The sequence below is a fragment of the Zea mays genome, chromosome 1 (assembly GCF_902167145.1).
Source record: "Zea mays cultivar B73 chromosome 1, Zm-B73-REFERENCE-NAM-5.0, whole genome shotgun sequence".
Lineage (NCBI taxonomy): Eukaryota > Viridiplantae > Streptophyta > Magnoliopsida > Poales > Poaceae > Zea > Zea mays.
The window spans coordinates 40,574,382-40,600,183 of NC_050096.1; the positions used below are offsets into that span (position 1 = coordinate 40,574,382).

Consider the following 25,802-nt stretch of genomic DNA (forward strand, 5'->3'; position numbering starts at 1 on the left):
GCATTGAATCAACAATGGCAATGCTTGGTGGTTTCTAGAGTATTTCAACATTTTTTTTATTGAACTTGAAGAACTGATGCAACGATCTATGAACTTCTCCATAGTTTTGAGCACAAGAGAGTCGTGCTTTTATCCATTGAGGAAGCTTATCAGCCGGGCAGGAAAAACTTTTGGTTGATGAAGTCTGTGCATAACGCGAGTCAACCAATAGCATTGTAGCATAGTCATTTATGTGCCTGATTGCTCTGCCTGCAATTATTTCATCTTACCATATAAGGATGAAATTAAACAGTGCTATATGCATGACAAATGCTCAGGAGAAGCAGCTTACCAATAGATTGATTCACAGCTTTCATGCATAAATTCTCATAATACTCTCTTCCACCTCTAGTGCACTTCCGTAATATATCATAACCAGGCTGAAGTTCACATTCATCATCATATTTTCTGCTTAAGGCCTTATCATCTCCAGCAAAAAATGAGCTAGAAATACTTTCGATATGCTTTATCGTCTCTATCAGCTCACATCAGATGGACTTAGATAAGGCAAGCCAACCATTATGACACAACGACCCATCCCGTTGCTGAAATTTATGCCTTCAGAAATCTTCCCACCAACAACAGCTAATAGAAGTGCCCCATTGACACCTGTGTCTTGGGAAAAATTACTACAGGATTCAATTGCCTCCTTGTATTTGTTGAGGACAGCCTCGACATCAGCACTGTTCCTTGGATCTCTGAAAACATGTTTCTTTTTAGAAATCCTGGAAATTGTGCCTGTTGTCATCCATGCATCATATACACGCCTTTCATAATCATATGAAGAAAAAAACATAACAACTCCCTTAGGCACGACTGTTATAATGTTACAGATGAAACGACCAAGTTCCTCAATCTGCAAACACAAGCAAGATAAGAATTACAAAGCATAAAGTGCATTCAAGTATAACATATTGCACAACAACGATAAAGTATAAAGCACCGAAAGAAGCTGCAGATCAAAATGGGCTCAAACAACCACAGAAATAAGAATTCATTGTTAAGGAGAAGCCTAGATGGATGAAATCATGCACCCATGTAATAATTGTATTTCCACAAATAAAAAATGATAAATAAGGACTTATTTACATGCATTCAAGGAATGCCTAACATAATAAGATCACAAGGTAATGAAACAAAAAGAAACAAAGGAATATAGAAGGGACTCGTATATACATTTTGCAGCAAGTTTATAGCGCCCTGGGTTCCGATAGGCAAGGTAAGGGATGGTACATGTTGTAAATACTGTCAAATAAATATTTGAATCAATGTTTATTGGAAAGAAGATGGCAGCATGTAAATACAAATAATTCATAATTTCACAATCTATGCTTGAGTAGCAGAAGCGAATGGGTCGGGGACGTTAGATATGAGGTAGAAAGTGCAAACCATGGAAGGAGAGCTCCTTGAATTGTAGCTGAAATCAAATGCCATGCCTGAGGGTCCACGTGTAACTGCTATTGGAAGAATACTCTCAGGAGGAACAATATGGTTGGAAGTGAAGAATTTTATACCAGTTGGTGGTAAGCTTGGACACAAGCGCAGCCTAGTTTCTTCAATAGGCTGGAGGGTTCCACCAGCCAGGATAACAGCATAAGCATCCTGCGTAACCTATAATAGATACAAGGAATAAAATTTATAAGTAGCTACAATACATACTCGACCACTCAAAAAGGAAACGTTTAGTACCTCAGAAAATATTTTTTCCGCACAAAGCGTCACAAATTTAAGATATGCTTCATCAGGTTGTCCACCTAGCTTTTGCTTTGCAACTATGATTCTTCCATCATCATTGCTGTTCAGAAGGGAGCGTAGAAAGTCAACCAATGCCTGAAAGCATGCTATACTGCTTCCTTCATCATGGAGCTGGAGATCATGTTAGAATACCCTTTTAGGGTTTCGGGTAATTACTGTCTTGCCCCTCTGTAATGGGCCTGACCCAGTTTACTCAACTCTATTAATACACCACCCAACCCCTGTTAGGGTTATGGGTTCACTATTCTACATGGTATCAGATTAGGTTTAGATCTTCCTTCCACTACAGCCGCCGGCTACCCTCTCCAGCCGCCAGCCCCCTCAGCCGCCAGCCCCCTCAGCCGCCGGCCTTCCTCCTCTCCCCACCAGTCGCGGCTCCCTGCTCTGGCGCCGGTGCCGGGCGCGCCACCCGCCGAGCCAGCCGCCCTGCGCCCATGCCTTGCCGCGCCGCCCGTGCGCCGCTCCTTCCCCGCGCCCAGGAGTCCGAGCAGCAGAGCTGCGCCCCTCCCCACGCGTGTCTCGTCTCCGACCGCCGCAGCAGTGCTGCGCCCCACCCCGCCCTTCTGGACGCCACCCCGACGCGTCCCCGCCCGGTCGCAGCCGCCTGGCCGACCGCGCCCCCCCCCTCCGCTTCGCGCGCCCCTGCACGGGTGCTGCAACCGCGCCAGGAGGCTGCGCTGGCCGAGGGCCACGCCAGCCTACCCGATCCAGCAGCGCCGCGCCTGGGTACTAGCCCCGCGCCGAGGCCATCCCGCGCCCGCGCCGTGCACCAGGGCGTGCCGTGCCGGGTGCGCCCTCGCCGTGCACCAGGGCGTGCCAAGCAGTGCCCGCACCTGGAGACGCCAGAAGCCGCGCGCCCCTGCGGTGCTGCGCAGTCGACACTCCCAGCCACACCGCCCGACTCGTTCCTCGTGGCTGCGCGCGCCCTTCTGGACGGCCCTCCGCGCTCCTCGCGCCGTTGCGCTTCTCCTACCAGCGGTGTCCCCACCCACATCGATTCCATGGCGTCACCCCCGCCCGTCGCTCTCGTGACTGTGCGTGTCCTCCTCCACGACGGCCAGCTCATCCGGGGCATGTTCGTGTCCTTCGATCCAGTCTGGAACCCTATTCTTCGGGACTGCGTCGAGGTCCACCCTCAGGCGGGCCGTCACGTGCCTGGACCGCTTGTCTTCCCACGTGCTGCGATCGCCTCCCTTGCGGTTGAGCCCGTGTCATCCCCCTCCCTTCCTACTGCCTCTGTCGGGGCACCCTCTTTGGCCCTCTCCGCTCACACCGTACCTTCGCCACTTCCACCTCCCCGAACCACCACCGATTGGGTGGTTGACTCCGGAGCCTCCTTCCACACTACCCCCACCACCAATTCATTACTCCACTCCCATCCACCCCACCCCTCACATCCTACCTCCATCGTCGTCGGCAACGGTTCCACCCTCCCGGTCACCTCAGTAGGTACATCGGTTCTTCCAGGACCATTCTGTCTTAACGACATCCTTGTTGCTCCCGGACTGACTCATCCCCTCCTCTCGGTTCGTCGCTTCACTAGTGACAACCAGTGCTCTATGGAGTTCGACCCCTGGGGCCTCACCATACGCCACCTTCCCACACATGATGTGCTCGCTCGCTGTGACAGCTCCGGCCCCCTCTATTCTCTTCACTTGCCGTCCACTCCCCACACCAGAGTAGCCTCATCTCCTACACTTACTACTACCACCACATCACATGCTCTTGCTACTACCACTACCTCCTCTGCCATTTGGCACCGTCGCCTCGGGCACCCTGGACCTGACGTCATGTCCCAGCTTTCCGGCCAATCCGACATATCATACACTCGGGGCTCTTCTGAGCGCCTCTGTCATGCTTGTCAGCTCGGCCGTCACTCTCGTCTTCCTTTTTCCACTTCCACGTCCAGGGCTACTCAGGCCTTTGATCTTGTCCACTGTGATCTCTGGACATCTCATGTCCTTAGCCTCTCCGGCTACAAATACTACCTGGTCATTCTGGATGACCACTCCCATTTCCTTTGGACTTTCCCCCTTCGGCTGAAGTCCGACACGTTTACCACCCTCACTCACTTCTTTGCCTAGGTTTCCACCCAGTTCCGGCGCCCGGTCCGTGCCCTGCAGTGCGACAATGGCCGCGAGTTCGACAACAACGCCTCCCGCTCTTTCTTCCTCACTCACGGCGTCCAGTTGCGTCTCTCGTGTCCCTACACCTCTGCTCAGAACGACCGGGCCGAGCGCATGATTCACACCACCACCAATATGATCTGCTGCCTTCTCTTTCAGGCGTCTCTCCCTGCCACCTACTGGGCAGAGGCCCTTCATACCGCCACGCATCTCCTCAACCGTCTTCCCTCGAAGGCGGTGAGCCACCCTACACCTCACTTCGCCCTGTACGGCACAGCCCCTTCCTACGACCACCTGCACGTGTTCGGCTGTGCCTGCTACCCTAACATTTCTGCTACCGCCCCTAACAAACTTTCTCCTCGCTCCACTCGCTGCCTCTTCCTTGGCTACTCCCCTGACCACAAGGGGTATCAGTGCCTGGACCTCACCTCCCACCGCATCATCATCTCTCGTCACGTCGTCTTCGACGAAGATGTGTTTCCCCTTGCAGGCTCCACCCCACCCACCGATCTTGACTCCCTCCTCGAGTCTGACCCGGTTCCCCCCCCACCCCCGGCGCCCCGTCTTGCGCCGTTACCTGCTCCTCGTGCAGCCACGACGCCACAGCTCGCGCCCATTTCCGCGCCACGCGCGGCCCCGTCGAGGCGTCGACCCCGCCTGCGCCACGCGTGGCCCCATCGATCCTGCCTGCACCACGCGCGGCCCCGTCGACCCCGCCTTCGCCACGCGCGGCCCCGTCGACCCCGGCTCGCTTCGCCAACCCCACGCTCGTCTACCACCGTCGCGGCCACGCCACTACCTCGGCGCCCCCTAACTCGGGCCCGTCGACGAGCGCGACCCGCTTCGCCGACCCCGCCGTCGCCTATCACCGCCGCGAGCCGGCCACGTCCGCCGCTCTCGACGTTCCAACGGTCCGCTCCGAGCCGTCCGTATACCACCCGGTCGCCGTCCACCGCGACCCCGGACACGTCCACCCGATGGTGACTCGACGCGCCGCTGGCGTCCTTCGCCCCGTCGACCGGCTGATCCTGGAAGCCGATACTTCTAGCACTCCACCCGACGCTTCCCCGGTGCCATCCTCCGTTCGCACTGCCCTCGCCGACCCACATTGGCGTCGTGCTATGGAGGAGGAGTACGCGGCCCTCCTGGCCAACCACACCTGGGACCTGGTGCCGTGTCCACCAGGCACCAACGTGGTCACCGGCAAGTGGCTATTTCGCCACAAGCTGACCTCGGATGGCTCCCTCGACCGCTACAAGGCCCGTTGGGTCCTTCGGGGCTTCACACAGCGCCCTGGAGTGGACTACAACGAGACCTTCAGCCCCGTCATCAAGTTCGCCACTGTTCGCGCCGTCCTCTCCCTCGCCCTCTCCCGCGACTGGGCGATTCATCAGCTCGATGTCAAGAATGCCTTCCTCCATGGCACTCTGACGGAGACTGTATACTGCAGCCAGCCCACCGGCTTCGTCGACGCTGATCGTCCAGATCTGGTCTGCCGGCTGAACCGGTCCCTGTACGGCCTCAAGCAGGCGCCACGGGCTTGGTACAGTCGCTTCGCCTCCTACCTGGCCTCCATCGGCTTCGTTGAGGCCAAGTCGGACACGTCCATGTTGATAGTCGCCTAGAGGGGGGGTGAATAGGGCGAAACTGAAATTTACAAATATAAACACAACTACAAGCCGGGTTAGCGTTAGAAATATAAACGAGTCTGCGAGAGAGGGCGCAAAACAAATCACAAGCGAATAAGCAAGTGAGACACACGGATTTGTTTTACCGAGGTTCGGTTCTCGCAAACCTACTCCCCGTTGAGGAGGCCACAAAGGCCGGGTCTCTTTCAACCCTTCCCTCTCTCAAACGGTCCCTCGACCGAGTGAGCTTTTCTTCTTCTCAATCAAACGGGAACAAAACTTCCCCGCAAGGGCCACCACACAATTGGTGCCTCTTGCCTTGGTTACAATTGAGTTTTGATCACAAGAACAAGTGAGAAAGAAAGAAAGCGATCCAAGCGCAAGAGCTCAAATGAACACGGCAAATCACTCTCACTAGTCACTAAAGGCTTGAGTGGAATTGGAGAGGATTTGATCTCTTTGGAGTGTCTAGAATTGAATGCTAGAGCTCTTGTAGTAGTTGGGAAGTGGAAAACTTGGATGCAATGAATGGTGGGGTGGTTGGGGTATTTATAGCCCCAACCACCAAACTTGACCGTTGGCTGGAGGCGTCTGCTCGATGGCGCACCGGACAGTCCGGTGCACACCGGACAGTCCGGTGCCCCTGCCACGTCATCACTGCCGTTGGATTCTAGCCGTTGGAGCTTCTGACTTGTGGGCCCTCCTGAGTGTCCGGTGCACACCGGACATGTACTGTTTGATGTCCGGTGCACCGGCATGGGCGTGCCTGACGTCTGCGCGCGCTGCGCGCGCAATAAATGCACCGCAGGGAGCCGTTGGCGCCGCAGAGAGACGTTGCTCCGCTGGCACACCGGACAGTCCGGTGCACACCGGACAGTCCGGTGAATTTTAGCGGAGCGGCTGCCGCGCGAACCCGAGGCTGGCGAGTTCTGGAGACCGCGCTTCCTTGGAGCACCGGACATGTCCGGTGCACACCGGACAGTCCGGTGAATTATAGCGCGCCGGCTTCCGAGAATTCCCGAGGGCGAAGAGTTTGAGTCTGAGTCCCCTGGTGCACCGGACAGGTACTGTTCACTGTCCGGTGGCACACCGGACAGTCCGGTGCGCCAGACCAGGGGTGCCCTCGGTTGCCCCTTTGCTCCTTTATTGAATCCAACACTTGGTCTTTTTATTGGCTGAGTGTGAACCTTTTGCACCTGTATAATCTATACACTTGGGCAAACTAGTTAGTCCAAAGATTTGTGTTGGGCAATTCAACCACCAAAATTATTTAGGAACTAGGTGTAAGCCTAATTCCCTTTCAATCTCCCCCTTTTTGGTGATTGATGCCAACACAAACCAAAGCAAATAGAGAAGTGCATAATTGAACTAGTTTGCATAATGTAAGTGTAAAGGTTGCTTGGAATTTAGCCAATAAAACTACTTACAAGATATGCATGGAATATTTCTTTCTTATTTAACATTTTGGACCACGTTTGCACCACTTGTTTTGTTTTTGCAAAACCTTTTGTAAATCCATTTCAAAGATCTTTTGCAAATAGTCAAAGGTAAATAAATAAGAGTTTGCAAAAGCATTTTCAAGATTTGAAATTTCCTCCCCCTGTTTCAAATGCTTTTCCTTTGACTAAACAAAACTCCCCTAAAAGAGATCCACCTCTTAGTGTTCAAGAGGGTTTTGATATACCATTTTTGAAATACTACTTTCTCCCCCTTTTGAACACAATAGGATACCCATTGATAAATACTTTTGGAAAGCACTAAGTTTTTGAAATTGGTGGTGGTGCGGTCCTTTTGCTTTGGGCTCATTTCTCCCCCTTTTTGGCATGAATCGCCAAAAACGGAATCATTAGAGCCCTTTGCTCCTGAGTAATTTCTTCCCCTTTGGTCATAAGTAAATGAGTTAAGATTATACCAAAGACGAAATCCGGTCCTTTTGCTTTTGAGCTTTTACTCTCTCCTCCAAGGATGAAGTCCTTTTCTTTGATGCTCATTTCTCCCCCTTAGAAGAGAGAGTTGCTCGGAGTGGTGGCGAAGCATGAGTTACGGAGTGGAAGCCTTTGTCTTCGCCGAAGACTCCAATTCCCTTTCAATATACCTATGACTTGATTTGAAATAGACTTGAAAACACATTAGTCATAGCATATAAAAGAGATATGATCAAAGGTATTCAAAAGAGCTATGTGTGCAAGCTTAGCAAAAGAAGTTTCTAGAATCAAGAATATTGAGCTCATGCCTAAGTCTGGTAAAAGATTGTTCATCAAGTGGCTTGGTAAAGATATCGGCTAATTGATCTTTAGTGTTAATGTAAGAAATCTCGATATCCCCCTTTTGTTGGTGATCCCTAAGAAAATGATACCGAATGGCTATGTGCTTAGTGCGGCTATGCTCGACGGGATTGTCGGCCATTTTAATTGCACTCTCATTATCACATAGCAAAGGGACTTTGGTTAATTTGTAACCATAGTCCCGCAGGGTTTGCCTCATCCAAAGCAATTGCGCGCAACAATGTCCTGCGGCAATGTACTCGGCTTCGGCGGTGGAAAGAGCGACCGAATTTTGCTTCTTTGAAGCCCAAGACACCAAGGATCTTCCCAAGAACTGGCAAGTCCCCGATGTGCTCTTCCTATTGATTTTGCACCCCGCCCAATCGGCATCCGAATAACCAAGTAAATCAAATGTGGATCCCCGAGGGTACCAAAGCCCAAACTTAGGGGTATAAGCCAAATATCTCAAGATTCGTTTTACGGCCGTAAGGTGGGATTCCTTAGGGTCGGATTGGAATCTTGCACACATGCAAACGGAAAGCATAATGTCCGGTCGAGATGCACATAAATAAAGCAATGAACCAATCATCGACCGGTATACCTTTTGATCCACGGACTTACCTCCCGTGTCGAGGTCGAGATGCCCATTAGTTCCCATGGGTGTCTTGATGGGTTTGGCATCCTTCATCCCAAACTTAGCAAGAATGTCTTGAGTGTACTTCGTTTGGCTAATGAAGGTGCCCTCTTGGAGTTGCTTGACTTGGAATCCTAGAAAATACTTCAACTCCCCCATCATCGACATCTCGAATTTCTGTGTCATGATCCTACTAAACTCTTCACATGTAGACTCGTTAGTAGACCCAAATATAATATCATCAACATAAATTTGGCATACAAACAAGTCATTTTCAAGAGTTTTAGTAAAGAGTGTAGGATCGGCCTTGCCGACTTTGAAGCCATTAGCAATAAGGAAATCTCTAAGGCATTCATACCATGCTCTTGGGGCTTGCTTGAGCCCATAAAGCGCCTTAGAGAGCCTATAGACATGATTAGGATACTCACTGTCTTCAAAGCCGGGAGGTTGCTCAACATAGACCTCTTCCTTGATCGGTCCATTGAGGAAGGCACTTTTCACGTCCATTTGATAGAGCTTAAAGCCATGGTAAGTAGCATAGGCCAATAATATGCGAATTGACTCAAGCCTAGCTACGGGTGCATAGGTTTCACCGAAATCCAAACCTTCGACTTGTGAATACCCTTTGGCTACGAGTCAAGCTTTGTTCCTTGTCACCACACCATGCTCATCTTGCTTGTTGCGGAAGACCCATTTGGTTCCTACAACATTTTGGTTAGGACGTGGAACTAAATGCCAGACCTCATTCCTCGTGAAATTGTTGAGCTCCTCTTGCATCGCCACCACCCAATCCGAATCTTGGAGAGCTTCCTCTACCCTGTGTGGCTCAATAGAGGAAACAAAAGAGTAATGTTCACAAAAATGAGCAACCCGAGATCGAGTAGTTACCCCCTTATGAATGTCGCCGAGGATGGTGTCGACGGGGTGATCTCGTTGGATTGCTTGGTGGACTCTTGGGTGTGGCGGTCTTGGTTCTTCCTCATCCTCCTTTTCTTGATCATTTGTATCTCCCCCTTGATCATTGCTATCATCTTGAGGTGGCTCGTCTTCTTGATTTTGCTCTTCATCATTTTGAGCCTCATCCTCATTTTGAGTTGGTGGAGATGCTTGCATGGAGGAGGATGGTTGATCTTGTGTACTTGGAGGCTCTTCGGATTCCTTAGGACACACATCCCCGATGGACATGTTCCTTAGCGCGATGCATGGAGCCTGTTCTTCACCTATCTCATCAAGATCAACTTGCTCTACTTGAGAGCCGTTAGTTTCATCAAACACAACGTCACAAGAGACTTCAACTAGTCCAGTGGACTTGTTAAAGACCCTATATGCCCTTGTGTTTGAGTCATAACCAAGTAAAAAGCCTTCTACAGTTTTAGGAGCAAATTTAGATTTTCTACCTCTTTTAATAAGAATGAAGCATTTGCTACCAAAAACTCTAAAATATGAAATGTTGGGCTTTTTACCGGTTAGGAGTTCATATGATGTCTTCTTGAGGATTCGGTGAAGATATAACCGGTTGATGGCGTAGCAGGCGGTGTTGACCGCTTCGGCCCAAAACCGGTCCGGTGTCTTGTACTCATCAAGCATGGTTCTTGCCATGTCCAATAGAGTTCGATTCTTCCTCTCCACTACACCATTTTGTTGAGGTGTGTAGGGAGAAGAGAACTCATGCTTGATGCCCTCCTCCTCAAGGAAGCCTTCAATTTGTGAGTTCTTGAACTCCGTCCCGTTGTCGCTTCTTATTTTCTTGATCCTTAAGCCAAACTCATTTTGAGCCCGTCTCAAGAATCCCTTTAAGGTCTCTTGGGTTTGAGATTTTTCCTGTAAAAAGAATACCCAAGTGAAGCGAGAATAATCATCCACAATAACTAGACAGTACTTACTCCCGCCGATGCTTATGTAAGCGATCGGGCCGAATAGATCCATGTGTAGGAGCTCCAGTGGCCTGTCGGTCGTCATTATGTTCTTGTGTGGATGATGAGCTCCAACTTGCTTTCCTGCCTGGCATGCGCTACAGATCCTGTCTTTCTCAAAATGAACATTTGTTAATCCTAAAATGTGTTCTCCCTTTAGAAGCTTGTGAAGATTCTTCATCCCAACATGTGCTAGTCGGCGATGCCAGAGCCAGCCCATGTTAGTCTTAGCAATTAAGCAAGTGTCGAGTTCAGCTCTATCAAAATCTACCAAGTATAGCTGACCCTCTAACACTCCCTTAAATGCTATTGAATCATCACTTCTTCTAAAGACAGTGACACCTACATCAGTGAATAGACAGTTGTAGCCCATTTGACATAATTGGGAAACAGAAAGCAAGTTGTAATCTAAAGAATCAACAAGAAAAACATTGGAAATAGAATGGTCAGGAGATATAGCAATTTTACCAAGTCCTTTGACCAAACCTTGATTTCCATCCCCGAATGTGATAGCTCGTTGGGGATCTTGGTTTTTCTCATATGAGGAGAACATCCTTTTCTCCCCGGTCATGTGGTTTGTGCACCCGCTGTCGAGTATCCAGCTTGAGCCCCCGGATGCATAAACCTACAAAACAATTTTAGTTCTTGACTTTAGGTACCCAAACGGTTTTGGGTCCTTTGGCATTAGACACAAGAACTTTGGGTACCCAAACACAAGTCTTGGAGCCCTTGTGTTTGCCCCCAACAAATTTGGCAACTACTTTGCCGGATTTGTTTGTAAGCACATAAGAAGCATCAAAAGTTTTAAATGAAATATCATGATCATTTGATGCATTAGGAGTTTTCTTTCTAGGCAATTTAGCACGGGTTGGTTGCCTAGAACTAGATGTCTCACCCTTATACATAAAAGCATGATTAGGGCCAGAGTGAGACTTCCTAGAATGAATTTTCCTAATTTTGCTCTCGGGATAACCGGCAGGGTACAAAATGTAGCCCTCGTTATCCTGAGGCATGGGAGCCTTGCCCTTAACAAAGTTGGACAATCTCTTAGGAGGGGCACTAATTTTGACATTGTCCCCCCTTTGGAAGCCAATGCCATCCTTAATGCCCGGGCGTCTCCCATTATAAAGCATGCTACGAGCAAATTTAAATTTCTCATTTTCTAGGTTGTGCTCGGCAATTTTAGCATCTAATTTTGCTATATGATCATTTTGTTGTTTAATTAAAGCCATATGATCAAGAATAGCATTAACATCAATATCTCTACATCTAGTGCAAATAGAAACCTGCTCAACATTAGATGTAGAGGGTTTGCAAGATTTAAGTTCTACAACCTTAGCATGCAACATTTCATTCTTAGTTCTAAGGTCGGAAATAGTAGCATTGCAAACATCAAAATCTTTAGCCTTAGCAATTAAATTTTCATTCTCTAATCTAAGGCTAGCAAGAGATGCATTCAATTCATCAATCTTAGCAAGCAAGTCAATGTTATCATCTCTAAGATTGGGAATTGAAACATTACAAACATGTGAATCAACCTTAGCATTTAAAATAGCATTTTTATTTCTAAGGTTGTCAATCATCTCACGGCAAGTGCTTAGCTCACTAGACAATTTTTCACATTTTTCTACTTCTAGTGCATAAGCCTTTTTAACCTTAACATGTTTCTTGTTTTCTTTAATTAGACAATCCTCTTGGGAGTCCAAAAGGTCATCCTTTTCATGAATAGCACTAATCAATTCATTTAGTTTTTCTTTTTGCTCCATGTTAAGATTGGCAAAGAGAATACGCAAATTATCCTCCTCATCACTAGCATTATCATCACTAGACGATTCATATTTAGTGGAGGAGTTGGATTTAACCTTCTTCTTTTTGCCGTCCTTTGCCATGAGGCACTTGTGGCCGACGTTGGGGAAGAGGAGTCCCTTGGTGACGGCGATGTTGGCGGCGTCCTCGTCGTCGGAGGAGTCGCTAGAGCTTTCGTCGGAATCCCATTCCCGACAAACATGGGCATCGCCGCCCTTCTTCTTGTAGTACCTTTTCTTCTCCTTTCTTCTCCCCTTCTTGTCGTCGCCTCGGTCACTGTCACTGGATATAGGACATTTAGCAATAAAATGACCGGGCTTACCACACTTGTAGCAAACCTTCTTGGAGCGGGACTTGTAATCCTTCCCCCTCCTTTGTTTGAGGATTTGGCGGAAGCTCTTGATGACGAGCGCCATCTCCTCATTGTCAAGCTTGGAGGCGTCTATTGGTTGTCGACTTGGTGTAGATTCCTCCTTCTTTTCTTCCGTTGCCTTGAATGCAACGGGTTGAGCTTCGGATGGGTCGCCAAGCTCGTTGATTTTCCTCGAGCCTTCTATCATGCACTCAAAACTTACAAAATGCCCGATAACTTCCTCGGCGGTCATTTTAGTATATCTAGGATTACCACGAATCAATTGAACTTGAGTGGGATTAAGAAAAATAAGAGATCTTAAAATAACATTTACCACTTCGTGGTCGTCCCACTTCTTGCTCCCGAGGTTGCGCACTTGGTTTACCAAAGTCTTGAGCCGGTTGTACATGTGTTGTGGCTCCTCCCCTTTGTTAAGCCGGAACCGACCGAGCTCCCCCTCGATCGTTTCCCGCTTGGTGATCTTGGTGAGCTCATCTCCCTCGTGCGCGGTTTTGAGTACATCCCAAATCTCCTTGGCGCTCTTCAACCCTTGTACTTTGTTATACTCCTCTTTACTTAGAGAGGCGAGGAGTATTGTTGTTGCTTGAGAGTTGAAGTGCTCGATTTGGGCCACCTCATCCTCATCATAGTCCTCATCCCCTACGGATGGTACCTGCGCGCCAAACTCAACAACATCCCATATGCTTTTGTGGAGCGAGGTTAGATGAAATCGCATTAAATCGCTCCACCTAGCGTAATCTTCACCATCAAAAGTTGGTGGTTTGCCTAATGGGACGGAAAGTAAAGGTGTATGTTTGGAAATGCGAGGGTAGCGTAGGGGGATCTTACTATACTTCTTGCGCTCTTGGCGCTTAGAAGTGACGGAGGGCGCATCGGAGTCGGAGGTTGATGTTGATGAAGTGTCGGTCTCGTAGTAGACCACCTTCCTCATCCTCTTGTGCTTGTCGCCTTTCCGATGTGGCTTGTGGGAAGAAGATTTTTCCTTCTTCTCTTTGTGGTGAGAAGAAGATTTCTTCTCCTTCCCTTTGTTGGAGGAGCTCTTCTTCTTCTCCCTCCTTTTGGTGCGGGACTCTTCCGATGAAGTGCTCCCGTAGCTTGTAGTGGGCTTTTCGCCGGTCTCCATCTCCTTCTTGGCGTGATCTCCCGACATCACTTCGAGCGGTTAGGCTCTAATGAAGCACCGGGTTCTGATACCAATTGATAGTCGCCTAGAGGGGGGGTGAATAGGGCGAAACTGAAATTTACAAATATAAACACAACTACAAGCCGGGTTAGCGTTAGAAATATAAACGAGTCTGCGAGAGAGGGCGCAAAACAAATCACAAGCGAATAAGCAAGTGAGACACACGGATTTGTTTTACCGAGGTTCGGTTCTCGCAAACCTACTCCCCGTTGAGGAGGCCACAAAGGCCGGGTCTCTTTCAACCCTTCCCTCTCTCAAACGGTCCCTCGACCGAGTGAGCTTTTCTTCTTCTCAATCAAACGGGAACAAAACTTCCCCGCAAGGGCCACCACACAATTGGTGCCTCTTGCCTTGGTTACAATTGAGTTTTGATCACAAGAACAAGTGAGAAAGAAAGAAAGCGATCCAAGCGCAAGAGCTCAAATGAACACGGCAAATCACTCTCACTAGTCACTAAAGGCTTGAGTGGAATTGGAGAGGATTTGATCTCTTTGGAGTGTCTAGAATTGAATGCTAGAGCTCTTGTAGTAGTTGGGAAGTGGAAAACTTGGATGCAATGAATGGTGGGGTGGTTGGGGTATTTATAGCCCCAACCACCAAACTTGACCGTTGGCTGGAGGCGTCTGCTCGATGGCGCACCGGACAGTCCGGTGCACACCGGACAGTCCGGTGCCCCTGCCACGTCATCACTGCCGTTGGATTCTAGCCGTTGGAGCTTCTGACTTGTGGGCCCTCCTGAGTGTCCGGTGCACACCGGACATGTACTGTTTGATGTCCGGTGCACCGGCATGGGCGTGCCTGACGTCTGCGCGCGCTGCGCGCGCAATAAATGCACCGCAGGGAGCCGTTGGCGCCGCAGAGAGACGTTGCTCCGCTGGCACACCGGACAGTCCGGTGCACACCGGACAGTCCGGTGAATTTTAGCGGAGCGGCTGCCGCGCGAACCCGAGGCTGGCGAGTTCTGGAGACCGCGCTTCCTTGGAGCACCGGACATGTCCGGTGCACACCGGACAGTCCGGTGAATTATAGCGCGCCGGCTTCCGAGAATTCCCGAGGGCGAAGAGTTTGAGTCTGAGTCCCCTGGTGCACCGGACAGGTACTGTTCACTGTCCGGTGGCACACCGGACAGTCCGGTGCGCCAGACCAGGGGTGCCCTCGGTTGCCCCTTTGCTCCTTTATTGAATCCAACACTTGGTCTTTTTATTGGCTGAGTGTGAACCTTTTGCACCTGTATAATCTATACACTTGGGCAAACTAGTTAGTCCAAAGATTTGTGTTGGGCAATTCAACCACCAAAATTATTTAGGAACTAGGTGTAAGCCTAATTCCCTTTCACATGTTCATCTACCGGCGCGGCGACGACACCGTCTACCTCCTGCTCTACGTCGACGACATTGTGCTCACGGCATCCACCACCGACCTTCTACACCGCACGATCGTCGCCCTTCAGCGGGAGTTCGCGATGAAGGACCTGGGGCCCCTACACCACTTCCTCGGCATCACCGCCGAGCGCCGGCCTCAGGGTCTCTTCCTCCACCAGCGCCAGTACGCCATCGACATCCTGGAGCGGGCTGGCATGTCTGACTGCAAGCCCTGCTCCACACCTGTCGACACTCAGGCGAAGCTCTCTAAGGACGATGGGCCTCCGGTCGCCGACGCGACGTCCTACCGGAGCCTGACCGGCGCGCTCCAGTACCTCACCTTCTCCAGGCCCGACATCGCATATGCCGTCCAGCAGGTGTGCCTGCATATGCACACTCCGCGGGAGCCCCATCTCACCGCGCTCAAGCGGATTCTGCGCTACCTCCGCGGCTCCCTCGACTACGGCCTCCTTCTCCGAACATCCCCGACGTCGGAGCTCGTGGTCTACACCGACGCTGACTGGGCTGGCTGTCCCGACACGCGCCGGTCCACCTCCGGTTACGTCGTGTTCCTGGGCGCCAACCTCGTCTCTTGGGCGGCCAAGCGTCAGCCCGTCGTCTCTCGCTCCAGCGCTGAGGCCGAGTACCGTGCCGTGGCCAACGGCGTGGTAGAGGCCTCCTGGCTGCGCCAGCTCCTCCACGAGCTCCACAGTCGCCTCTAGCGCGCCACCCTCGTCTACTGCGATAACATCAGCGCGGTCTACCTCTCCACCAACCCCGTGCAACATCAGCGCACGAAGCATGTGGAGATCGACCTGCACTTCGTCCGCGAGCATGTCGCTGCCGGTGACGTTCGGGTTCTCAGCGTCCCTACCACACTGCAGTTTGCCGACATCTTCGCCAAGGGATTATCGTCGAGTGTATTTTTAGACTTTCGATCTAGTCTCAACGTCTGCACAGGATAGCGTTGTGACTGCGGGGGTGTTAGAATACCCGTTTAGGGTTTGGGGTAATTACTGTCTTGCCCCTCTGTAATGGGCCTGGCCCAGTTTACTCAACTCTATTAATACACCACCCAACCCCTGTTAGGGTTATGGGTTCACTATTCTACAGATCAAACTGATTTTGGATGCTACTTAACTTGTTTGCATATCCACAAACCTGAAAAGGCAACAGTCAGATCACATGGGCGTTGGGCAACTGAATGAGTACATTTTGGGAAAAAATACCTTATGGATTATATTGCTTTCTTTCACAAACTGACAAATTTTTACTATGTTTATGTTATCAATGTCAAGGGAAAACAAGAATTGGTTTATGGTCATAGAAGACATAGTGCTGGCACCATCTTGATTGTTGATCAAAACACGTATGAAAGACCTTGTTAAAGCTGTCAAGGTCTAGATGTATCGTCGATTCCCAGCTCCCAAAACATTATAAAATCTATCAAGGTATTCATCCAGGCAGGAAAGGACTGTCTTCAACTACAATCCAAAAAGAAAATGAATATCAGTAAACACAGTCAGGAAAATGAGAAAAGGATGATTAAGTTTGTTTCCTCAACAACACAATTTCACTTGCAAGAAACACATGACAGAAGAAATGCTAGAATCCCAGTTTTTTAGCCCAAGTAAACACCAAAAATGTCAATTTAGAAGGCATGCTAAAGTCATGTATGGAATGAATCTTGCTTTCAAAATGAAAATTCTAAACCTGAAACAGATGAAACCATATATAGAATCTTACAAAGTGACATAAAACCACATAGGCAAGCTAAGCTAACTCCACTAAAAGACCCTCTTTGTTTAGGCCCCTTTATATGCCTAATAAATTCCTAAATCCCCTTTTTGTGCTTTGACAACAGTACTGAATGAGCATCAGGCACACAAAACATAGAACTAAATGACATTTATGTCCTAACAAAAATTATAATTAATAAACATTGTGGAATATAGATGTTTATGTCCGTTGAATGAAACACAAAGCAATACAGTTGCAACCAAATATAATGACCTATTACACAGGGAAAAATACTATTTGCCAGATTGTGATGGAAAGGTTAATGAAAGGTGCGAGTAACCTGAGAAGACGTGATCTTTGAGTTGTACATGTTACTCAAGGAGTCAGCTAAGTTGTGAGCTTCATCTATGATGACAACACTGTTCTTCAGATTAAGGCCAAGTGATTCTCTAGCAGACTTGAGTAACAAAGATTGATAAGGAAGGACTCCAAGGTCAGCTGAGCGGACCATGTCTCGTGAACCATAGTAGGGACAGGTTCCAATCTTCTTCCCTATTTGTGCCAAATCCTCGATGTCTAATGCACCTTGGTTTGACACTTCGCTACTGACGAGATTTGGGTTTGTTTCTAAATTTTATTGAGTTACCTAGTAGTCAATCACCAATTGCCTCTGGAAGAAAATCCATGTAACCTTGTCATCCAGAGCGCAATGAATAACCAAGGTTAATCTGTTAGTTAGAATTTCATTACTATGTAGTTCCTTTTTCTAGTTTCATCTCCTATGTCTACTTCTGGATTAAAAGAAGTGGGATATGGAGACTTGAAAGGGAACGCATATAATGACACTAATTTAAAGCAACCGAGTTCATTTCTTCACCTCATGTTGCTCATTTTAAACTAAACCAGTGTGCGTTCCCGTGACAGGGAAATAGCGCCTTCAAAAGAAGACAGTGGATCAAAGCAATTGAGTTTTACTCAGAAGCCATCAGTTTGAGTGACACAAATGCAACATATTACTGCAACAGAGCAGCAGCTTATTTGGAACTGGGCCGGTATACTTTAAAGCAGCCATATTTATCTGCTCAAAGTTTTTATGAAGTTAGTACACTAAATGTGGCATGTTTTTTTTTCTGATGTAGTTTTAAGCTCGCTGAAGCAGATTGTGACCGGGCATTACTGTTGGATAGAAAGTTAATAGATTTGTGTAGATGCAATATTCCTGTGCTGCTACGGGTGACATGTCTGTAGCATTAAATGTGACATGTTTTTTTCTGATGTAGTTTTAAGTTGGCCGAAGCAGATTGTGACCGGGCCTTACTGTTGGATAGAAAGTTAATAGATTTGTGTAGATGCAATATTCCTGTGTTGCTACGGGTGACATGTCTGTAGCATTGTTAACCCTAAGAGAGGAGTTGCAAAGGTTCATGGGTTAGTCCTGGATGGTTCTGACATCGTTACCATCTTGTGCTGTTATGGCTACATCAAACCTTTAATGTGAATACCATTTGTTGCTTCAGAATGTTAAAGCATATCTACGGCGTGGTTTTGCAAGGCGCGCGCGGGATCAGCACTGACAACTGACAAATAAGCATATCAACTTCATTGGAGGGTCGAGCCTAATGGCTTACCTTGGTCTTGGCCTGCGCGGTTGAGCAACCTTCCTCTCCGGTGTCGGGGCAAGATCCTTCTCCTTCGACCTTCCTCTCTAGCGGCACACTAGCGTGGGACAAAATGTTAAAGCATATCTACAGCATGGTTTTGCAAGGGAAGTAACTTTGAATTACAAAGAAGCACTGACAACTGCCTTGATAAACCCTAAACAAATCAGCATGACAATTGACAAATAAGCATATCAACTTCATTGGAGGGTCGAGCCTAATGGCTTACCTTGGTCGAGGCCTGCGCGGTTGAGCAACCTTCCTCTCCGGTGTCGGGGCAAGATCCTTCTCCTTCGACCTTCCTCTCTAGCGGCACAATGGTGTGGGAATGAAGGGGGCGGGGCGGGCAAATGACGGCGGGTGGGATTGAGCAGGGGATTGATCAGGGGATTGAGCAGGGACAGTTTTGTTTGTGTTGTACGGAGATCATGCCGCCAAGATCGTGACGGTTGTTTGCGGACTACTCGGGGCTGTGCGCTGAGTATGGAGGTCGTGGCGAATCGCGCGCGGGCGTGCGGGGCATGCGGGCGTTTGCGGCGAAGGCGGATTTCGTAGAGCTGTCGAGGCATGGCTGTTGGAGTGCGGGCGGGGTTTTAGGCGGTTCGCGGCGGGGTTCACGGCGGCGTTCTCGGCTGGCGTATCGCGGAGGGCGTGCGGGGTTCGCGACGTCGGGTGGGGTTCGCGGCGGATGGCGGGGTTCGCGGCGTACGGGTCGAGCGGATAGCGCGGTCGCGCCTTGCGGTTGGCGTAGGGGCTGGCGGGTGGTGTCGCGCCTTGTGGGATGGCGGCTGTCGGGGCGCGCTGGCGTGCGCGGGAGGTAGGGGATCCTCGGCGGGGGTAGTTTGCCGGGCACGCGCGGGATCCTTGGGAGGTAGGGATCGGGAGGTAGGGGATCCTCCGCGGGGGTAGTTTGCCGGGCGCATCGCTACAGGGAATCACGGCTGGGTGGGGGCGGGCGGGCGCGCGCGGTGGATCCGCGGGAGCGCGCGCGGGATCCGCGGGAGGTTGGGGATAGCGGGGCAGTCTACACGTGGGGGCGGGGCGGGCAAATGACGGCGGGTGGGATTGAGCAGGGGATTGATCAGGGGATTGAGCAGGGACAGTTTTGTTTGGGTTGTACGGAGATCATGCCGCCAAGATCGTGACGGTTGTTTGCGGACTGCTCGGAGCTGCGCGCTGGGTATGGAGGTCGTGGCGAATCGCGCGCGGGCGTGCGGGGCATGCGGGCGTTTGCGGCGAAGGTGGATTTCGTAGAGCTGTCGAGGCATGGCTGTTGGAGTGCGGGCGGGGTTTTAGGCGGTTCGCGGCGGCGTTCTCGGCTGGCGTATCGCGGAGGGCGTGCGGGGTTCGCGGCGGATGGCGGGGTTCGCGGCGTACGGGTCGGGCGGATAGCGCGGCCGCGCCTTGCGGTTGGCGTAGGGGCTGGCGGGTGGTGTCGCGCCTTGCGGGATGGCGGCTGTCGGGGCGCGCTGGCGTGCGCGGGAGGTAGGGGATCCTCGGCGGCGGATCCTCGGCGGGGGTAGTTTGCCGGGCACGCGCGGGATCCTTGGGAGGTAGGGATCGGGAGATAGGGGATCCTCCGCGGGGGTAGTTTGCCGGGCGCATCGCTACAGGGAATCACGGCTGGGTGGGGGCGGGCGCGCGCGCGCGGTGGATCCGCGGGAGCGCGCGCGGGATCCGCGGGAGGTTGGGGATAGCGGGGCAGTCTACACGTGACTCTTAATAATTAGGTCTAAATGTGATTTAAAAAAAAGACAAATAAAAAAATTCGGACGACCTACGCACACGCTCAGACAGGTTTACGCGCTGACAAGCTGCCCTTCCGCGAACTACACGTTCGACGAAATGCCGCCGCGAGAGTCGAGACCTCTTCATCGTCAACTGAGATTCGCCTAGCATCTTCTCGGATTCCTTCCCCAACTTTCGTCCCCATCAGCGGACCTACTCGAGATCGACGAGACTCGTCGGAGCCCGGTTCCTAGGCGTCCCAGCGCCCGACTGGATCTCCTGGCTCGGGCCGCCTTGATGGTCCCTGGGGTCGGTCCGGGGTGGAGTTCGAGGCGATGAGCAGGCTTGCGTCGGGGCTCCAGCGCTTGCGGAGGTCGTCGTCGCAGTGGGAGGTGCTGTGGTCGGCGCTCGCGTCATGCGGCCTAGTGCTTTTCTCGCAGCTCGCCGTGGCGATGGTTCCCCGTCTCTTCCCTTTCCTCTCCCTCCTCGCGATGCTCCCCATCGCGGGTCGGTGCTCTCTGGTTGCTCGCTTCCTTTTTGGTTCTCTGCACAGCTGCACTGCACCCGATTGCGGGAGTTTCTATTTTTTAAGCGCCAGAGCGATTCTGATCTTCCTTCGACTGCGTGTTGCATAGGGTTGGTGTTCATCGCGGCTATCGTGCTCGGCCGCCTGTGGAGGAGGTTCATCGGGGTGGCGGCGTCGGCCCCGCTCTTCGTGCTCTTCAACATCCTCCTATTGTGGGGCGTTTACGTATTCGTAATCCGGAGAGGTGAGCTCTTGGAGCAATGCGTGCAGTGTATTGGTAGGATGCCGATTGTGATTTTGGACGCTATCGATTGCTGTGGATATATGCTATTTTTGTGTTGATGCATTGACTTGAGCAAAGCTGACGAAGTTTCCTGGTTTAGGTGAGTTGAGCTTTCTTTGTTTGCTTGGGTCCCATATAACTGAATCTTTTAGTGCATACAAAGTCAAGATAATTAAGATGCTGGTGCTTGATTTCGACATTATGAATGTACTGATATCTGTAAAAGTGAGTAAAACTAGGTGGAAGCTTATAGCTCTATGTCTTAACATAGAATTAAGCCATACCTGTTTCCCAGATTTAGAATTCGACCTTGACTGAAATAACTGAAGCGAAAGGATTAAATTTGTCAGTTGCTTCTTCTGGTTAGGTGCTGTAAATTGGGTTCAGTCAAGAGATGTTTTTATGCACCATCCCTGAGGGCTGAGAGTTGCACATACTCCGAAGCATATACTAAGGGAATATTTCAACTACGAATCCCTGCAGTACTTCAATATTAAGTCAGTCTTGTGACCAAATTTGTGCTCAACTACAAAACCCCATACCACTCAAGACTGAGCTGGCTCCAGTTAAGGACCATGTCTAGACACAACATGCTCTAGTAATTTGATTCATGCTTACTATTATAACTTCAGGTATTGAGGATGATGCACTGTAAATTGGTCTAACAGATCATTGGATTTATTTTTCTCAAACTCTCAGGACTAGTTTGGGAGCGAGAAAACCGGAGGGGGTTAAGAAGGGGAATCTAGCCCCTCCAATCCCCTCCGGTTTGAAAGAATGTGTATACAGTAGATTTTGTGCTAGTAACCCTTAAGTATTCAACTATTCATTAATTTGATGTGTTTTATACTACCGTTCCGGAACAGGAGAAAAGAGCACTGTATATATATGTCTACTTCTGTTGTCGTGGATCTGTAATCTGTCAAATACTTTGCAGAAACTTCTTCTCTGCTGGACATGCTAATAAATGCAGAGTGTGCACTTCTTCTGTGGGGATTCTACAGGTTACTTCTTCAGGAATAACCCTTTTTCAATGAAGTTTGCAAATCTAAGCTAGACCTAGTGAATTTTAAACAGTGCAATGTGATTCTAATATTGACAATTTATGGCCGTTGATACCACCACCTTTAGGATACATGGCTTAATTTCTACCTTTTTATTGCAGGATTTTATCTGGTGATCCTGGTATTGTTGCTTGTGATTCTTCATATTTGGAAGAAGCTGGCTGCAAGGATTTTGTGGAAGCTATATACTCGAGTGAGGTGTTGCGAAAGTCTAGTTTTAAATGAAGCTGTCTAAGTTACTAACTTGAAGAAAATAGTTCTTTAACACCCTTTACTTTTGATGTAGAAACTCCCAATGCTCTCAAGGGTCAGGCAGTGTACCTGGTGCAAAGCAAACATTAGGGGCTATGACCATCATTGTCCTGCATTTGGTACTTGCATAGGTATTATTATATTCCATTTGATAGTGTTTTGCCCTATTGTGGCATGGCAGTTGTAGGTATGCATTCTAATCTCCTGTGCGTATTTTTCAGGACAGAAAAATCATCGTCTATTTATGGCCCTTTTGACAGGATTTGTTGTTGCTGAATCAACATATACGATGTGCTCAACAAAATGTATGCTATTTGTCTTCTTGCTCTCTGAAAAGAGTCTTGGGTTTTATTCTAATACCAGATGTGGCTGTTTCTTATCTCTCTAACTAAAGTACCCATCAACTATTTTTTTTTCTTTTCAAGCCATACTGTATTCTTTAACCAAATAATTTCACCTACATTCCTGTGTTATGCAGATATTACCAGATGCATCAGTTCAGGGACTATAAGATCGGAGGTATCTATGCCCATATCTTATTCTTTGTGCATGAATTGTAAGGCAATTTTGTTTGGAAAATGTATGTCTGTGCCATTGTCTCAGCTAGTATTTCGATTTTTACCAGTTTTTTCTGAACCATTTACTTGGATGAAATAATTAAAAACAGTGGCAATAATGGAAACAGTAATTAACCTGATTGTACACACCTACATCTTTCATTTTGTTTCCAAGAATTTCTTGCAGTTTACTGTTTTTGAAGGTGCTCAGCTTCCTTCCACCCCCCATATTTCTTGAACACGCAGGAGAAGCTGACCTTAGGAAATAAGCTAATTGTTAAGTAAATGTGTTCAACCATACTCATTATTTTTTCCTCTTCTAGGACTATTTAGATGTTTTAGCATAGTAGCTATTCATTCTTTTTCTCAAACACAACGCTTTTTACTGCATATGCATAGTGAGTGCATTTGTATGTCTTTAGTACTTTCAATGGTAATATATTTAAATCAGGTCAACCATGATATAGTGGAAAGCAATTATATTAAGCTATGTTCTGGGCCTTTTGAGTTGGTCTTCCATGTTTCTGAGAAACTTACAACTTCCCTTTTGTTTTATTTTTCCATCAAACTGTACCCTTGGTTTCTGATATCTGTAAGAATGACCGCAAGATGCTTACTGAGTGTACTCATTTACTTTCCAGAATCCTGTATCTTTAAACATAGTAATCAGTACAACGCTCTTCTCTATCCTCCAGGTCCTCTGGCAGGTTTGCTCCTAACCCTTGTGATGTAATGTCAGCTCTTTCTCTTCTGCTTTTATCTGTTATTCCATGATTTTTTGTCCTTATAGACTCTGCTTTTGAGGTAGATTGTCACGGTTGTTAGAGAGCTTTAGAAAATCTATGTATTATGTGTGTTTTACCTCATGCCTATGCTGTATGCTCCCATTGATCATCCTTATTGAACTATTAAAAAAATACCACTCAAATTAGGCAGCATGTGGATATTTACTGGAGTTTTTTTATGGTTTTCCATGTATTAAACTGACAAGTTTTCAGGCTACTGTGATACCACATTACAACTTGCCAGTCTGGTTGGCATCAATTCACAACATGTACAAATCTAAATGAGATTTTTCTTATTCATGTGAATAAATACTCTCAGGCTGTGAACTGAAGTCATCAGTAAAAAGAGGAAGTGTGTTCAGCCCGGAATTCGAAAGCATGCCACAAGAAATACGACTTCAGTCCACTTAATCATTGTTATATTTGGGAGTGTTGGCTAGATATATTGAAATAGTCATCTGCCATATGTGTTGCATGTGGCAGAACTTGAAATGTCTTTCCACCAATTCTTTTAGCATTTAGAGACAAGACAGTACTCCTATCTACATTTGCAATTGCTATGCCTATACCAAGCACGCTAATTAAAACTGCAGCCTTATGTTGTACTCCCTCTGATCCCAAAGATAAGTCCATCTGATCTCCCAAATGCAATAAACATGAGTCCATGATAACTCCATTGAACCTTTTTTGCTTCGTTCATCCTTGTCTATCCCTACTTAAATGTGATTAATCAATGCAATTCACTTGCCACCTGTCTTAACTCTAGCAATGATTGATGAGTAATTTAGTCATTGTATCCCCACCATAGTTCCAGTGCCAAATCCAAATGGACATATATTTGGGATTGGAGGGAGTATTGCATAAGCTAGTGATTGTATTATTTCTAATAGATCCTCCGTGCTGTTACCAGATTGTATTCTTGATGTGGCACATATATTGCATCTGCTTCAACATCAAGACAGATGAGTGGGTAATTTCAAATTTCCCATGCTTTGGAGTCTTCGTTCATCAATTGCAGGTCGTCTTCTCGTTAGCTGTTTCTTGTAGCTAAAAGGTGAGATTTTCCAGATTAACTGGAAGAAATATCCTGAATTCCAGATGAAGGAACAACCTCGATCAGGTGCTTTACGTGCACTACTCTTCATTGTTTTTTATGTATCTCAGTTACCCTAGCGGTTTATGCAATGACACACGTAAATCCATTCCCCCTCGTAAATGCAGATTCTGAAGTCAAATTTGTGAACCCATATGACAAGGGCATGCTGTGTAACATAAGAGAATTTCTAAAGCCGGAATGATAGATAGCCAATTTTGAGTACGAAGACCTGGAACTAGAAAGATGGGAAGTCTGAAGTGCGTTATAACTGGATGGAAGCTTGTTTCCTTGTTGGCTATAGATTTTCAGGAATCTATTCTGATGTTGTAGCCGTTTAGTTGAGATTCCAGATTTATGACAGCGAATCTGGTTCAGTAAACTGAACCAAACACACTCTGAGGATCATTGAACTCCCTGTAGTTTAATGTGCAAGTAACATTCTTTTGTAAGGTTACTTTCACTTATGGAATTCATATCGTGGTCCTGCATTTTTCACCGTTTGGTCTGACGTTCTGTGGGAAAAGGGTCGCACCTGTAGGGATTTGAAATAATTTGAAGGGAATTGCCGTGCTTTTGTCTATGACCATGCCCTTGATAGTTGGCCTCAATAAGGGCTTGATCGTTTTGATTTTAATCCATGTGGATTGGAGGGATTTGGATAGGTTTAAATCCATAGTAGGTCAAAAGCCCTACTAAATTTTTTTAATTTTATCTAATCCATGTGACATAGGAATAACCGAAAGTTGCCTAAAAGAAGATTGGGCTCTTGCTTTTTATCGCTGTTGCTTATGTAGATTTATGATGCATGAATTAGTCTTTCTAGTTGTACAATGTACGAGCTATTATTTCGAGCTTATCACGTCTTTTATCTATGGTCACTTATGAAGGCCAAACCATTTTTTTCTTCAGTCCTAGCTGATCTCATTTGGATCGGTCAAGGAATTGAACCAGTCTCCTATGCAGATGATGTTGTTTTATTCCTCCGCCCCCTTTGTCACTCGGCTTGATATCTTTGGGCACTCCACAGGCCT

At 48.2% G+C, this 25,802-nt stretch overlaps 1 protein-coding gene and 1 pseudogene across 7 annotated transcripts; one reads left to right on the forward strand and one right to left on the reverse strand.

Annotated features, from left to right (window-relative positions):
• LOC103644575 (ATP-dependent DNA helicase DDX11-like) lies at positions 1–20,413 on the reverse strand (annotated as a pseudogene).
• LOC100282120 (DHHC zinc finger domain containing protein) lies at positions 20,234–25,266 on the forward strand. 7 transcript variants are annotated; one of them, XR_004857596.1, is made up of 11 exons: positions 20,242–20,715; positions 20,844–20,978; positions 21,955–22,021; positions 22,183–22,279; positions 22,368–22,464; positions 22,555–22,638; positions 22,812–22,852; positions 23,532–23,597; positions 24,566–24,645; positions 24,744–24,795; positions 24,897–25,266. XR_004857596.1 is itself a non-coding variant. In XM_020551455.2 (11 exons), exons 1-11 carry the CDS (start codon positions 20,624–20,626, stop codon positions 24,971–24,973), a joined length of 882 nt encoding a protein of 293 aa, XP_020407044.1. In that variant the 5' UTR covers positions 20,256–20,623; the 3' UTR covers positions 24,974–25,266. The 7 variants fall into 7 exon arrangements, 3 of the variants coding, with proteins under 3 accessions (XP_008675968.1, XP_020407044.1, NP_001148505.1); XM_020551455.2 differs by having other exon boundaries at positions 20,256–20,729; positions 24,586–24,645; NM_001155033.1 differs by having other exon boundaries at positions 20,285–20,715; positions 24,586–24,645; positions 24,897–25,234.
• Positions 25,267–25,802: the final 536 nt, after the last annotated feature.